This window comes from Rattus norvegicus, chromosome 7 (genome assembly GCF_036323735.1).
Source record: "Rattus norvegicus strain BN/NHsdMcwi chromosome 7, GRCr8, whole genome shotgun sequence".
Classification (NCBI taxonomy): Eukaryota; Metazoa; Chordata; class Mammalia; order Rodentia; family Muridae; genus Rattus; species Rattus norvegicus.
In genome coordinates this window covers 32,686,983-32,701,872 of record NC_086025.1, presented here as the reverse complement: position 1 = coordinate 32,701,872, position 14,890 = coordinate 32,686,983, and the positions used below count along the sequence as shown (strand labels likewise).

The window sequence follows — 14,890 nt, the reverse complement described above, 5'->3', positions numbered from 1 at the left end:
TTGCACTGGCTTCAGGAGCTATCGAAAGGGTTATGGTGTATGGGTGAGGAAAGATTATGCAGCTACTGGGGAGTCCACATTCATACTGGGTGCAGATCTTCCACTGTGGGTGCTTTAAGCTCACCCATGCTCCCCACCCCATAATCCCTCACCCATTGTTCTGGAAGTAGGTCTAACATATAAGCTCTCTGGCTCCTCCAAGTGAACTTTGGTGGAGTCCAACTTCAGTCTCCTTGCTTAGTTCCACCACCGGGCTTATAATGTCTCGCCACACCTAGTCTCATCACCCGTAAATCCCTAACAGATATCTCTCTGATGAAAGTTTCTCTTTGAGGATTTGTCCTTCTCTGTGACTAGCACCCTAAGCCACAACCCTAATAGAATTATGTTATCTCTGCTCTTGTCCCCAGAAGCATCCAGTCTTTCTCACTCTTTCATCATATATAATGTGGCCAAAAAGAGGTTACTGCTGAGTTTGCTCTTCTTCCTCTCGAGCTCATGAGCCTTGCCTGTTTTTCTCTGAGTGAATCATCCTATTTCCCATTGTATACACTACCAAGAGGATATTTTCTCCCTGGGAAAGAGTCTGTGCTTGTTTCGACTGCACAGTATCCTCAGAAAGGATCCCAAATAGCTTTATAGAAAAGGATGAAATGCAAGATTGCAAAGTATCTTTAAAACTATATTGAAATACCAGTGGGAAGGGAGACCTGCTTCTAAAAGCAACCCAAAGAAGCAGCTGCTTTAACGAGCTGGGAATGGTGGTGCATCCCTGACAGAGGCAGGTGGATCTCTGTGAGTCTGAGGCTGGCTTGGTCTAAATAGTGAGTTCCAGAACAGTCAGGGCTATGTGCAGACATAAATTGGCTTACCTTCTTTAAAATTTTGTTAATATATTTATTTATAGTATACTGGGAAAGGGGGAGTGTATGCCACAGTAACATGTGTGGGTCACAGGAAAGCCTATGGGAGTCAGTTCTCTTCTTCCACCCTCTGGATTCTGGTGATCAAATTCAGGTCATTGGTCTTGGAGCTTAGGGACAAGCACTTGCACCTACTGAGATCTGGCCCGATTTTTTTTTTTAAATCTTGATAATTGATCTTTATATACCTATCTTGGTCACTGTTCTATCACTATGGAGAGACACCATGACAGGGTAACTCGTGCATGACAGCATTTCACTGGGGGCTTGCTCACAGTTTAGAGACGTAGTCCATTATCCTCGTGGTAGCAAGCAAGGTGGTATGCATGGTGCTGGATCAGAAACTGAGGGCTACATCCTAATCTACAGGCAGAGAGAAAGAGACTGGGCCTGGCTTAAGCTTTAAACTTCAAACCCCACCCCTAGTGACACACTTCCTCCAATAAGGCCACACTTATTCCAAGGAGGCCACACCTCCTAATCCTTCTCACGTTCAAACAGTTCCACTCCCTAGTGACTGAGCATTCAAATATCTGAGCTATGGGGGGAAAATTCCCATTCAAAGTATCACAGTACCCAAGAGCATGTTACTGCTGCTAAACCTGGATTTCTCCACATTTTATATCTGTATGATTCTGGCATTGTAGAAGAGGTGCTAGCTCTCACCATCTCCTGTTCCCAATGTAGGAATATTACTATTTTAGATATATTAATATGAAGTTTTCTAAAACGATGGTCATGAAAGTGAACATCCGGAGAAGGCTGACTATTCACCAAGCATGGAAACCTACAAGTGGGAAAACAGACTAGGAGTTAAGATAGAGTGCGAACGAGAGTATTATGTGGGACTGGGAAGACGGTAGAGCTGGTGAAGCGTTTGCCATGCAGAGTGAGGGCGGAAGTTTGACCCCCTGGCACCCATGTAAGTGCTGGGCCAGTGCAGCAAACTACCTACAATCTCAGTACTTGGGAGGCAGTGAAGGAACCCCCAAAGCAAGGTGGCTGGCAGGATTGACCATCTCCTAGTTCAAGTAAGAGACCTTGTGGGGTTGGGGATTTAGCTCAGTGGTAGAGTGGTAGAGTGGAAGGCACTGGGTTCAGTCCCCAGCTCCAAAAAAAAGAATAGGGAAAAAAAAGTAAGAGACCTTATTTAGGTGGAGAGAGAGGAAGACACCATATTTAGGTGGAGAGAGAGGAAGACACCCCATATCAGCCTCATGCCTTCACTTTCACACAGGTCCACATGCATGCACACATGCATGCACACCGTACACACATAGAACAAACATAAGCTGACATGCCTACTCTATAAGAAAACACACAATCATTCTTTGCTCCGTGAACAAACCACCATACAGCTCACTCCCAAACTCTAACATGCACAAAAACTACCCAGAATCTTGTTTAAATGTAGATTGGAATTAAGGTCTTGGTAGGGCCTGGGATTTTGCCTGTTGGACAAGCTCCCAAGAGCCTCCAGTACTGTGTTACATAAACCGCCTCGGTAAGAGCTTCTCTGCTGGCTTCTGCATGTTGTCTTCATTCTCCTCCACAGAATGCCCTCTTCAGAAACATTCTTCAGAATCAACTCTTTCTGTTGTATCTCCTACTCCCCACTGAGAAACAGTGTAAGCCTGGAGAGATGGCTCAGCCCCAAAAAGCTAGGCTCACAGAGAAGTAATGTGGCTGTAGCTGTCACCAAGCATGATGGGGGAGGGAGCAGGTCTCGCTGGCACTGGCACGGTGGCAAATAATGAGTCAGGATGGAAAGACGAGTGGGAGCATTTCAGAGCGTAGGGCTTCTTCTGTTTCTAACATCTTGCGAAAGCCACCAAAGATGATGAAACACTTGGACGCATGATGAAGAACAGGTCACGTCTGAGCCTAACGGAAGTCAGAAGCCAGAAGCCAGAGGAGTACTTTCTCTTCCTCTCCTTTATCTCTTCTCCTATCCAGCTTAAGCTATCAGCAGTCTGGAGACACCAAATGATGGAAGGGATACTAAGAGAACCTCTCCCCTCCTCTTCAGTATTTATTTTCCATCGTGAAAGAAACCTTCAGCTCTTCCTAAGTAGTGGTATTCACTGGCCAGCCAGTGCTATGATGCAAATAGTTAACAATTGACTGGCATATAATGTTTGCAAATTGCCATGGTAAGAATACTCCCACCCTGGCTGATAGCAAGCTCTTGATGGGATTTTACCAAACTTGGAATTAGAAGCTCTCATGAGCGTTGGCTCTCCTAAGCTGGCACAACACCGCTCCTAACATCACAGATTGTTCTCCTTGCACAGTTGTATCCTGTACAGTTGGACTCTGAAATTTCTCACAGCAAAAGGTGGGGTTCATATCCCTTCCTCTCCGTTTTCCTTGTGATTGCTTTGGCCAGTGCAACATGTCAGAGCAGAATAGTTCCATAGAAGCATGGGTGTCCAAAGTTGTTTCAGAACATCCCACTTGCTGATTCAGACAAACCAGAGCCACAAGGGGATAAACCCATGGTGGCATCCTGGAATATCAGCCCAACAAGAAAACATGAAGCATCTTAGATGGTTTGAGTTGCCTTAATAACCTACATACCTGCCAGACTTGCCCTGCCCCAGAACCTGATACTCCCCGACCAGCCCATTACAGGTTCTTGAACCACAGGCTGTTGATATGAGTAACTGAGGGGTTTGCTTTAAGGTAGTAGCTGAACCTAATTGACGTCACAGGTGGACCAGAGAAAATTCAAAAGATCCATCAGCCAAATACAACACATGGCTCTCTTTGGATGTTGACGGAAGTCAAAACAACCATCAAAGTACCATTTTTGAAGTCAGGAAATGTCAGTACTTGAGAGGAAAAGGCAAGAGGATCAGAGGGACAAGGTCATCCCTGGGTATAGAAAAGTCAAAGCCAGTCTATAGAAAACAGTTTAAAATAAATTAATTTTAATTGCATTTTAATATAGAAAATAGAAGTGTCCCACTAATCAAATAAAAAGGGGGAGGTAAGATAGAGGAACAGAGAATTAAGAAGATGGGGCTGGAGAGATGGCTCAGCTGTTAAGAGCACTGACTATTCTTCCAGAGGTCCTGAGTTCAAATCCCAGCAACCACATGGTGGCTAACAACCATCTGTAATGCATCAGATGCCCTCTTCTGGTGTGTCTGAAGACATCGACAGTACTCATAAATAAATTAATCTTTTAAAAGAGAAGAAGGTAAAATAAAGAGACAAATCTCTTCCTCTCCTTTATCTCTGAGGGGTGAGGGCTGGAGTGATGGCTGAGTAGTTAACATGGCTGTTCTTGCAGAGATCTGGGTTCAGTTCCCGGTACCCACCTTGTGGCTCCTTTCCTGGTACTCACCTGTGGCTCCTGTCAGCCCCACTTCATTAAGAGTCCATCTCCCTTGAACATCAACAGATGAAGGCAAAGCCTCTGTCGAGGATTAATTAGTTATCACCTAACTCTTTTCACCTCTGACATGGAAACTCAATAGAAGAGTAGGGTAGGATTGGTATGTTTTTTTGTCTGTTGTCTTTACTATTATATTTTATAATGTTAAAAAAAAGTCAAGACAAGTTGAAAAAAAAGATGGAATTAATGTCTCATCCATGATCTGACACTTTCGTTGGCCTCAGCATTCCTGTTGTCTTCCTCAATGTGACAGGCTTGCACAAGTCATGAGATAAATAATATCAGATGACTTTTGAATTCCATTTCTTTCGTCTTCGTGTAAGTAATTCTGGCGCCAGATCGCTATCAACACACTCAGGCTTACAGCTGTGACCAATTGAATTTAGACAAAAAAATAATAATAATAATTAGAGCTTGTGGTTAAGAGAGTTTGTACCCAGACTTTGAATAATGTCTTACTGGCTTGTGGGGAAGTGACTTTGGAGTCACTTCAGCCTTGGGTTTACCATCTTTAAGGCTCAGACAGGTGGGGAAAAATGGCAACTCTGCAGAGCTGGTATTAGTCTTGAGGGCAAATCGTGAATGCCCCCAGCAGAGGGTTTGGCCACAAGCATGCACAACCCAGATAGTGTGCTGGGTAACCTTCATTATCAACCTCACTAGGTTCAGGATCACCATAGAAACACATCTCTGGTGGCACTGTGATGGTGCCTCCAGAAACACTTAACTGAGGAGATTCACCCTGAAGAGTGTTGGCATCAGAAGATGGGATCTGGTACTGAATGAAAACAGAAGAGGTCATTGGGACCCACCTGGACCCCAGCATGCAACTAACTCCTCCTGCTTCTTGATCACAGATACAATGTGACAAGTCGTTCCAACCACCCTATGATGCTTTCAACACCAGGGTGAACTGTATCATCGAAAAACCTGAGCCAACACAAACCCTTTGCTTTTTAGCTGTCTGCTGTCAGATACTTTGTCACAACAGGAGAAATTACTAATCCAGACAATAGGGATCACTCTCACTGCTACCCTTAGTGGCCTCTGGCCTCTCCTTTTACTCCAGTCTGCAGAGATTTGGGGTCAGCTTGGATGCAGGTCTGTTCTTCGGATGTGGGAATCACATAATGGCTTACTTGTTTTATGGACCAATTTTCATATCTTTCATCCTTATTCATGTTGCATACAAGAATAGAGCCAAAATAACTAAACTATATTCCATAAAGTCCTAAAAATTAACAGTGTGTAATTGAGATAATTATGTGGAAATCAAGAAAACAATTCATGCTCTTTGGTTGAGTGACCTAGCACATAAATACATGTTAGAACCCAGACTAACGGTAATGATATATCTTTGTAACTAGAAGCTTACTATCTGCACAACAGTATCTAGTTCTTCTTGTTTCCTCTAACTTCTCTTGATTATATACATGGTTTTATAAATGAGGGTATCGTGGTAACTTGTAAAGTTGTAGCCTTTACAGTTATGAAAACGTTCATTCACCGTCTATCCACTAAAGAATACAAAATAGGGATGGGGAAAATGAAGTCAACATAAGTACGCTCCACCCAGAGACAAGTTGTCTTAAGTCTAGTGGGAAGATAACATGACTGGGCAATACAGGGGTTTGAAAAAAATCTCATTTTTTTTTAAATCAGACACTTATAATACCAGCAGAGCACCTGCACTGGTTGGCTTGAATGGTGGCTTGCAGGCTATTTGCTTTTGGTTTCGGTAATCAGTTATAAAATTCTGAATATTACTTTTCTTTGTTCATTAAACCTGGCCAAAATATCAAATATGAGGATACTAAAAATAAAACCTTCCCTCTGGCTTGCCTTCTCAAAGATCACTGCCTCCCTCGACCCTAGCCACAGAAGTGACTCCACCTGAGGCTGAAAGGCTTGAGCAATTGTCCCTCCACCTCTTCCTCCTAGAGCTTGATCTTCAACCCTAGTCCCTCTATTCCCCATTCCTGGTTCTTCCTCCTCTTCCTCCTCCTCCCCCTCCTCCTCCTCCTCCTCCTCCTCCTCCTCCTCCCCCTCCTCCTCTTCCTCCTCCTCCTCCTCACACGGACCTGGCCCATGGGACCACTTAGCTGTTGGAAGCTTTTGGGTTGCAAGGGTGTACAGGCCTCCTGAGTTGTGAGTGAGTCATGGCCTCTTTCTATGTGTCAATTTGCCAGCTGCTGTTCTTGTACACATGACAGGGCAGGGATAAGACCGTCAGTCATAAGGAAGGTAGGGATAAGCTAGTTCACAGCAGAAGGATGGACCATTTACTAAAGTCCCATCTCCACATGGGACACATTCTCCAAAAGTCTTAACCAAACATGCAAATGTGCTGGCAGGAGGACAAAGATAGGTTAAATGTCACAACAGGAGAGGCTGTGAAGAGAGTGTTGTAGAAAGGGCTACGCTCAAGGGGCCTCTCTCTCTGATTGCTCCCCAGTCGATCATTATCAATCAGCAGAGGCCTCTCCCACAAGTCCATCATCTCTTCTCCCAGACTGGGAAGAGAGACCTACACATTGTGTGTGCTCCCCTTGCTCAACCTACAATTTAAAAAAAAAAGAAAAAAAACCCATTTGATTTGTATGTTTGAAATCACGGTGAATGTTTTAGATTAAAAGCATTCTCAGGATAAGACAAGGAAGGATGACAGTCACACAGACATGTTGTAAGTGGTTTTTCACACCTGCCTAAGTACACTTATCATCAATACTCTGGGCAATGTATATGAAAAATAACTTATTGCCTTGTATTGCTGAGGGAAGTCGTTTATATGGTAGTAAATGCATGACCTACAGTCATACTGTGATTAGAATTCGATCCTTAGGTTTGACTTCCAAGTGTCCTGCAAAGGAAATAAGCTTCGAATTTATATTGAGATTAACATAAACTAATGGGTCTTAAATTATGAAAGATATTGAGTCTAAAAGAAACCAGGCTAAAGATTTGTGAATATTTTAATCCTTTTTCTATTATTATTTTCATTATTATTAATGATTCCCCCCTCCCCGGTAGTATATTTTAGGATATCGGTGAGCCTGGACCATGGATGTCATCCCCTCCTGACATTATTAACTGTCAAAAGAATTGATAGCTTTTAGAAAGTGCACCAAGGATGAAATTACCTCCCAACCAGAACACGGTTTACAGCTCACGCAGATGGATGAGAGCTGCAAAAAGAAGGGTCGCAATGGAGACACAGGCTTCTGTCCCTCCAAGCTCCCAAACCAACCCATCTCTGCTCCAGTTAGCATCTGGGTTTTCCCAGTAAGGACTCTGAACTCTAATGACAGAAGAAGCTGAGCCCTTCCCCTTTATTTCTGTTGACCACAGAGAGAGTGAGAACGCAGATTTGTGAGTGTCCTTGTCAAATAAGGAGCAGGTCTTTGTCTCAGTTTTAGCTAAGAAGCAAAATGACTGGGGCAAGCAGACATTTGAAAACTCATTTGCATTTCTGTGGAACAAATTACTTGCAAAGGGGCTGACAGATTTTGGATGAGGAAGTGGGCTTAGAGCCCTCTAAAGCCTTTGAAGGCTGTGCTGTCTTCTGACTTGTCAATGCGGTCCCTGCAGTTCTTAGAAATAGAGCGGTCAGATTAATAAAATGCAAATGTAAAAAGGGGGAAATAAAGGTAATAAAATTTTAAAATCCAGAATATAATAAATAAGTCCTAGAAATAGATTTCTTTTACGAAATTAGCTTTGACTTTGAACTTGAAGAGCCTTCCTCCTGAGGGCTCTTTGTAATGGGACATCTGCCATGATTCAGAGGCCCAGAGTCCTGGGAAACACACAGAAGAGTCTGGTCTAGTGATTTTCAACCTTCCTAATGACATAACCCTTTAAATACAGTTCTTCATGTTGTAGTAACCCTTGGCCGTAAAATCATTTTTGTTGCTACTTCATAGCTATAATTTTTCTTACTGTTATAAATCATGATGTAAATATTTTTGGAGATAGAGGTTTGCCAAAGGGGTTGGGACCCACAGTTTGAGAATCGTCACTCTTCTCTCTGGCTTGGAGCAGTTGGGCCAGCAATCTCTTACCCACTAAATTATCACTGCAGGTGAGATCCTGACTCTTCTGCAAAAGCAAAACCCTAAGAAGGCCCCGGAGAGCTTGTAACACCAGTCTCACAAGGACACTGCTGCTGTAAGCACTGGCTAGGACCCAAGAGCCTGAGGAAATCTGGGCAGGAAATCTCAACCACAAAGTCATGAGGAAGACAACAAGGGACCCTTCACTAGGCTGTCAGTTTGTTCTTCAGTCAGACCCTGCAACTGCTGTGGAGAAATGGAAGGTGGGCAAATGTTTAAGGTTGAATTCATCGTACCACATTTCCTCCCACAGGGTTGCAAAGACTGAGGAAGAAGGAAGAAAGAAGTTGGTAAATATGTAAACTCTTTGGGAAAAAATTGCTTTGATAACAATGAATAAAACAAAAAAGAACTCGAATTATAGAATGTAATGTCCCACTTATCTACAGGAGATAGATAGAACACCCGCCCACAACTGGACACTTGAAACACAGATAGTACCAACCCCTATATATGTTCACATACTTCAACACCACAACCATTGACCCAATGACTGAGACATCCACTGGGTGACTGGATACAGCTTGGACTGGGTAAGAGCCACAGAGTGAATTCACTCAACAATATACATTCCTGTATATATACAATAGCGAGATTTTTATCACACTGTCAGACCAGGACTTCAACTTAAAACTTTTGAATTGCTCATTTCTGGAATTTTCCATTTGCTATTTTTTGATAACAGCTGACCATGCTCAGTGAAACCAACAGAATGTGAAGCCTCCAAGAGCAAGCCTAAGGTTAGCAGGCAAGGGTGAAGAGAGGGCTGGACACAATGGAGATCAGACATGGACTCTCACTGAGGGAGGAGTGGTGTCAAAGATCGGAGGTGAGGAAGACCCTGGTGCATTCGAGGATATCAAAGGAAGAGCAGAAATCAGAGATGAGTGCAGTAGCTCATACGCCTGAACACGGAGATGGCCCTTTAGGTGGGGATTTTACTTCATCCTGCGAGGCGCTGAGAGCCGATAGGTAGTACGATCCTAGGCAGCCTCTGCGTGGGTCTTTCTGGTAGCAAAGCAGTGAATGGGAAGTAAGTGCTCGGGTGTTGGGGGAACTAGGGCTGCACAAAGCGAACCAGCTTCTTTCCCGTGGGACTCCTCAAACTATAAATACTAGACATGCACTGGGAAGCTCTATGAAATTGAGCAGATGCAGGTTTTCTCAAACTTTATGGGACAAGGGATGCCTTAGAATTTTCTTCTACCACCCCTCTATATGACCCCCTAATTTCCATCCTCTGGGATACCATTTTGAGGAACGCCACTCAGACAGAAGCTAAGACTGGCTGTCCAGGAGTGTGTGAGTATGGAATAGATCCCTATATGAGCTTCTTCAGAACAGGCCTGTCCCTGGGTTCTCCTACAACCAGCAACAGACTGCTCCTTGCAATGCATGGGACGTAGTCTCTGTTCCCATGTAGTACAAACATACAAGATCTTCCAGTTGAGTGTCTTGGCCATCACCGGAAGCCACAGTGGGAGTCTAGGCAGTTTGTAGGTTTTTCTATCATTGAATCCTCTAAACATCACTCTGAATTTCATGGATCTCTTATGGGGGGAGCAAATATGAATTTTATCTTGTTTTCGCAAGATGTGGTGGAGCCGTCTACTGCAACTCTTAATCTCTTAGTTCATTTTGCTGTGTTTATTTTTTCTTCCTGTTTTTACTTTACTTTGGAAAGATAGGAAGGGGTGGTCTAAAGCTATCAGGAGGTCAATGTGACATCCTCCATGCCTGTCAGGCATGCCTTTTAGGTGGATGCTACAATCGTAGTCATAACCAACTGGAATGGCTAATTTTAGAAAATATTTCCCCCCAAAGCAGGAGACAAAATTGATGGCTTGTCCAGAGATGACAGATGAAATGAATCAGTGCATAAAAGACTCTTATTTGATAAACTGGAAGCTGAAGGATTCAATTTCCAGGTACTAACATCTCACCCTTTGCTCTTTTGTGTGTGTGTGTGTGTGTGTGTGTGTGTGTGTGTGTGTGTGTGTGTGTGTGTGTGGTGAGGCAGGCCTTCATGTGGCCCATGCTGGCCTTGAACTCACTATACAGCCTAGGATGACTATGAGATGAGTGGAGTTTTCTAAGCCTCCTGCCTTCACATTTTAAATGTAGGGATTATGATTATATGCCTAGTTTTATCCAATGTTGGGAATCAAACCCAGGGCTTCATGTACATAGAGTAAATAAATACTCTACCATGTGAACCATAACTTCAACCCACTAAAATCCTTCTTGAAGCCAGGTGCAATGGTGTACACCTGTAATCCCAACAGGCAAGAGCATTATGTTTTTAAGAAATGCCTGTGCTACATAGAAAGATCTGTCTTAGAAAACAGCAAGGACAATGAAATGCCTTCTGAACACCTTCCCAGCACAGCCTCCTGTTGGCATTCCTCTCAGCAGTGGACAGATATTTCACACTTCTTCAGTGGAGAGCAACTCTGTTGGGTACAGCTTAAGCCAGAGGGGACACTGTCTCGATTAAGGAGTCCCATTCTGGACACTCCAAATAGAAACTAGAGAAATATAGCACTGAAAAGGTCAATCTGAAAATCTGGCCAGAAGCCTCCAGAGAAACAGATGCATTTAGCCTTGTGCAATGCATATACATTGATGTCTTCCACAACTGTATCTTCATCAAATGCACCACTGCCTGAACAGGAGCAATGACAACTGTGGGGTTTAGAGAGGAAAGACAATAATACTTCTGTCTATAGGAAAGCAATGAAACAGGCAGACAGAGAGATGTCTAAACCAGTTTTATTGGTCATAGCTGGATCAGAGAGTCCGACCACATTGAGATTCCTGAATGTTTCTGTCCATGAGGAACTGATACCCCTAAATTCTGACGCTGGTAGGGACTTTCAGGTTAGTGCAGAGTACATACCTCCTCTGTGGAAACAGAAGGAAGAAACTAAGCATGCCCAGCTTCCCACCTCAACCCCAGCCAAAGATGCTGTAGAGGTGTGAATAAAAATGGTTGCCATAGCTCAGATATTTGAATGCTTAGTCACTAAGGGATGGAACTGTTTGAAGATTAGAAAGATTAGGATGTGTGGTCTTATTTGAAAAAGTGTGTCACAGGGGTGGGATCTGAGGTTTTCAAAAGCCCATGCTAGGTCAATTTCTCACCCACCCCACCACTCCTCCTCCTCCTCTTCCTCCTTCTCTCTCTCTCTCTCTCTCTCTCTCTCTCTCTCTCTCTCTCTTTCAATCTCTTTCTCTGTGTGTGTGTGTTTGTGTGTGTGTGTGTGTGTGTGTGTGTGTGTGTGTGTGTGTGTGTGTGTATCTCTACCACCTTCACCCTGTAGATCAGGATCTATTTCCTCTACAACTTCAGCTTGCTGCCATATTCCCCACCGTGATGGTAATGAACTAAACCTCTGAAACTGTAAGTAAGTCCCCAGTTAAATGCTTTCTTTTGTAAAAGTTGCCTTGGTCACTTTGGTTGAATGAATCAGTAAATTGGTTGAATAAGAATGGCCCCTATAGGCCCCTTTATTTGAATGCTTAGTCATTGGGAAATGGCACTGCATTAGAAGAATTAGGAGGTGTAGCCTTGTTAGAGGAACTGTATCCCTAGGAGTGAGCTTTGAGGATTCAGAAGCCCAACCTAGGCCCAGTAGATCTGTGGATCCAGATGTAGAACTCTCAACTACTTCTCCAGCACCACATCTGCCTGCATGGCCCCCATGTTCCCTGCTGTGATGATAATGGACTAAACCTGTGAAAGTGTCAGTCAACCCCAATTAAGTGACTCTTTTTTTGGTTCCCTTTATCTTGGTGTCACTTCATAGCAGTAGAGCAATGACTAGGACAGTCATAGTGCCTCTTCACAGAGTAGAATAGTGACTAAGACAGAGGCCCTTTCTTTTACTCCAGCATAGTGAAAGGGGAACACAAAAGATTCTTCTCTGTCTTTCCCTTCATGAGATTGCAGCAAATCACATTCCTTCCTCAAGAATATGAGAGGAAAGTGTTCCCCATGGTCATGCCCATCTTCAGCATGGCCAAAGCAGGAAAGGCTAAACCCTTGACATGGCTGGTTACAGATGGAGCCTAATTCAAGTCAATCCTAGGAGGCTATTGCACTCCCACCTTATAGATTAGAAAAAAAATGTTTTGTGAGGTAAATTGCCCAGTTAATAAGCTTACAATTAAACCCAACTCAATTTCAAGCACTCTGCTACACTGCCTTGAAATGAGGCCAGAGAGTGAATGATCAGGTCTCTGTAAAAGTTAACCAGTTTACATAGAAAACAATTCTGTTTTTTACACCATGGGCTATTATAACCATGGGCTTTTCCACCCATACTCCAGTTCCTGAATAACAACTTGGAAGCTTATTATTTATGAATAAGAGTCTAGGCCATAAGCTAGGTTTGTTTTCTGACTAGCTTGTAACATACATTAACCCATTTCTATTAATCTGTCTGCCACATAGCTAGTTACCTCTCCTCAGTTTCATATGTCCAACTTCTTTGGGCAGGGAATCTCTTCTCTGTCTTCCACAGTTCCTCTCTCTCTGCTAGATGTCCCACCTTCTACTCTTGCCTCAGCTTACTGGCCATCAGCTTTTTATTGACAAGTGATTCTTCCACACACTACACAAGAGATTATCCCTATATCTCCCCTTTTTAGTCCATAAAAGACTCTTTCTCTAACATCAATAAACTACATATAATAAGAACAATGAAAATCATGTAAGAATTACATTCAAAGGGTCTACTTCAATTGTATTTAGAAACTTTGAAGAAAGTACTCCACCATCTATCCTATCTTGATGAGCCCAAAGTTCTTTTCCTAAATAATTTTTATCATGATTTGCATTACCAACCTGAAAACGTATTCTTGTTTGTTAAAATATTTTCTTAAATTCTAAACAACTTAAGCTTAATTGTGAGACTGTAACTTTCTAGTCTCCAATTCCTGTCAAGGATAAATATTACCTGAATAAACAGGAAGCAGAGAGCAAGCAGCTTCCAAAACTATAGGAATACAGTGACAGCTGGCTATCTGGACAATCACCGATGGTTTCTCTGCATAGTTGGAGCAACGATCTTCAGCCTTCTGGCTCAAGATATGACAGGCTTTTCTGAGAAGCAGGAATTGTGAAGGACTTGACTACCTTGTCTTTGCAAAGCTCGGCAGTCAACTTCTCTAGTCAATGCGAGGGCAGTTTCTTGTCTAGTAGCAGCTTTACCACATTTGAACAAACTCCATAGGGAAATTCTTTGATGTTCATCATCTTCTTTGAAGTAGAATAGAGGTGCCAGGAACAGACATAGCTCACTGTTATGAAAAGCCCTATGTTAATAAAATATCTTTAAATGTGATATATTGTAGGTCTCTGAGGCTTTTGAAGACCATTTATATATATATATATATATATATATATATATATATATATATATGTATATATATGTGTGTGTGTGTGTGTGTGTGTGTGTGTGTGCTTGTTTCAAGCTATCTACTATCTGTTCAATCTGAGAAATGTATTTCTGTAATTAACTAAACTTCACATTGCATTTTAAAGGAATTGTATGGATACAATACTTTAAATAAAGTTGAAATATAAACATATGTTGTTGTAAAATATAAAAATAAAAAAGAGTAGTTGTCTTTTACCTTGCTAGGTCCTGCACCGCGGTGCCCAAGATATCTGCTAGATATCTGGGTGAAAACACATCCCAGCCGCACACTTTCCTACACTCAAACCTTCACATAAAAGAACACACAACACAATAATCTTTGACCCAACTGATAAGATATAATTGCCCACTTAAACATGCAAAGCCCGGTACCATCCATCCCTTGAGAACATTAATAACAACCTGTGAATACACAGAGCAGAATCTTAACATCACCTGCCATCTTGTCCTGCCACAGCTTCTCAGCCCCTCTCTCCCTCCTGTCTCTTCCTTTCTCTCTCATCTCCTCCTCTTCCTTCAGACTTCTCTCCCGCCCATCCTTCCTTCTCCTCCAATGACAGGCCTCCTTCTATCCTGTACCTGCCCCTCACCAGTACTTTACAAATTCAATGGGGAGGTGGTTCTGGTGAAGTTACCTGAGTTCTGAGTTCTTGACTAGGCAGCTGTCCTTGGGGCAGTGGAATTAGCATCAAAATACAGATAACTTCAGGACAAACCACAACAAACATATGCATATATTACAACAAAAATAACCTTAAATTTGTATCAATGTACAAAGATTCATACCTAGGTAAATATATTTGGCTTGTTGATCTTAATTTTAAAAATAGATTCAATAATCCACCTTTTTATCCTATCATTCCTACATCTACCCTCTTTTTCTTTTATACCTTCTCCTCCTCTTCCTCTAACACTAGATAGGAGAAAAAGAAGGACAGAGGAAAGAAAAAAGGCAGAGAAAAAGAAGTCTCTGAATCTAACCTTTTCATTTTGTTTCCTGCCTGATAG

The 14,890-nt window shown here is 42.6% G+C and overlaps 1 protein-coding gene across 1 annotated transcript in view; it reads left to right on the top strand.

The window, feature by feature from the left end:
- Positions 1-9,213: 9,213 nt before the first annotated feature.
- Plekhg7 (pleckstrin homology and RhoGEF domain containing G7) overlaps positions 9,214-14,890 on the top strand; it is a 77,916-nt gene continuing 72,239 nt past the window's right edge. The window contains 1 exon segment of the mRNA XM_039080593.1: positions 9,214-9,410. Coding sequence (XP_038936521.1) covers positions 9,214-9,410 — 197 coding nt within the window.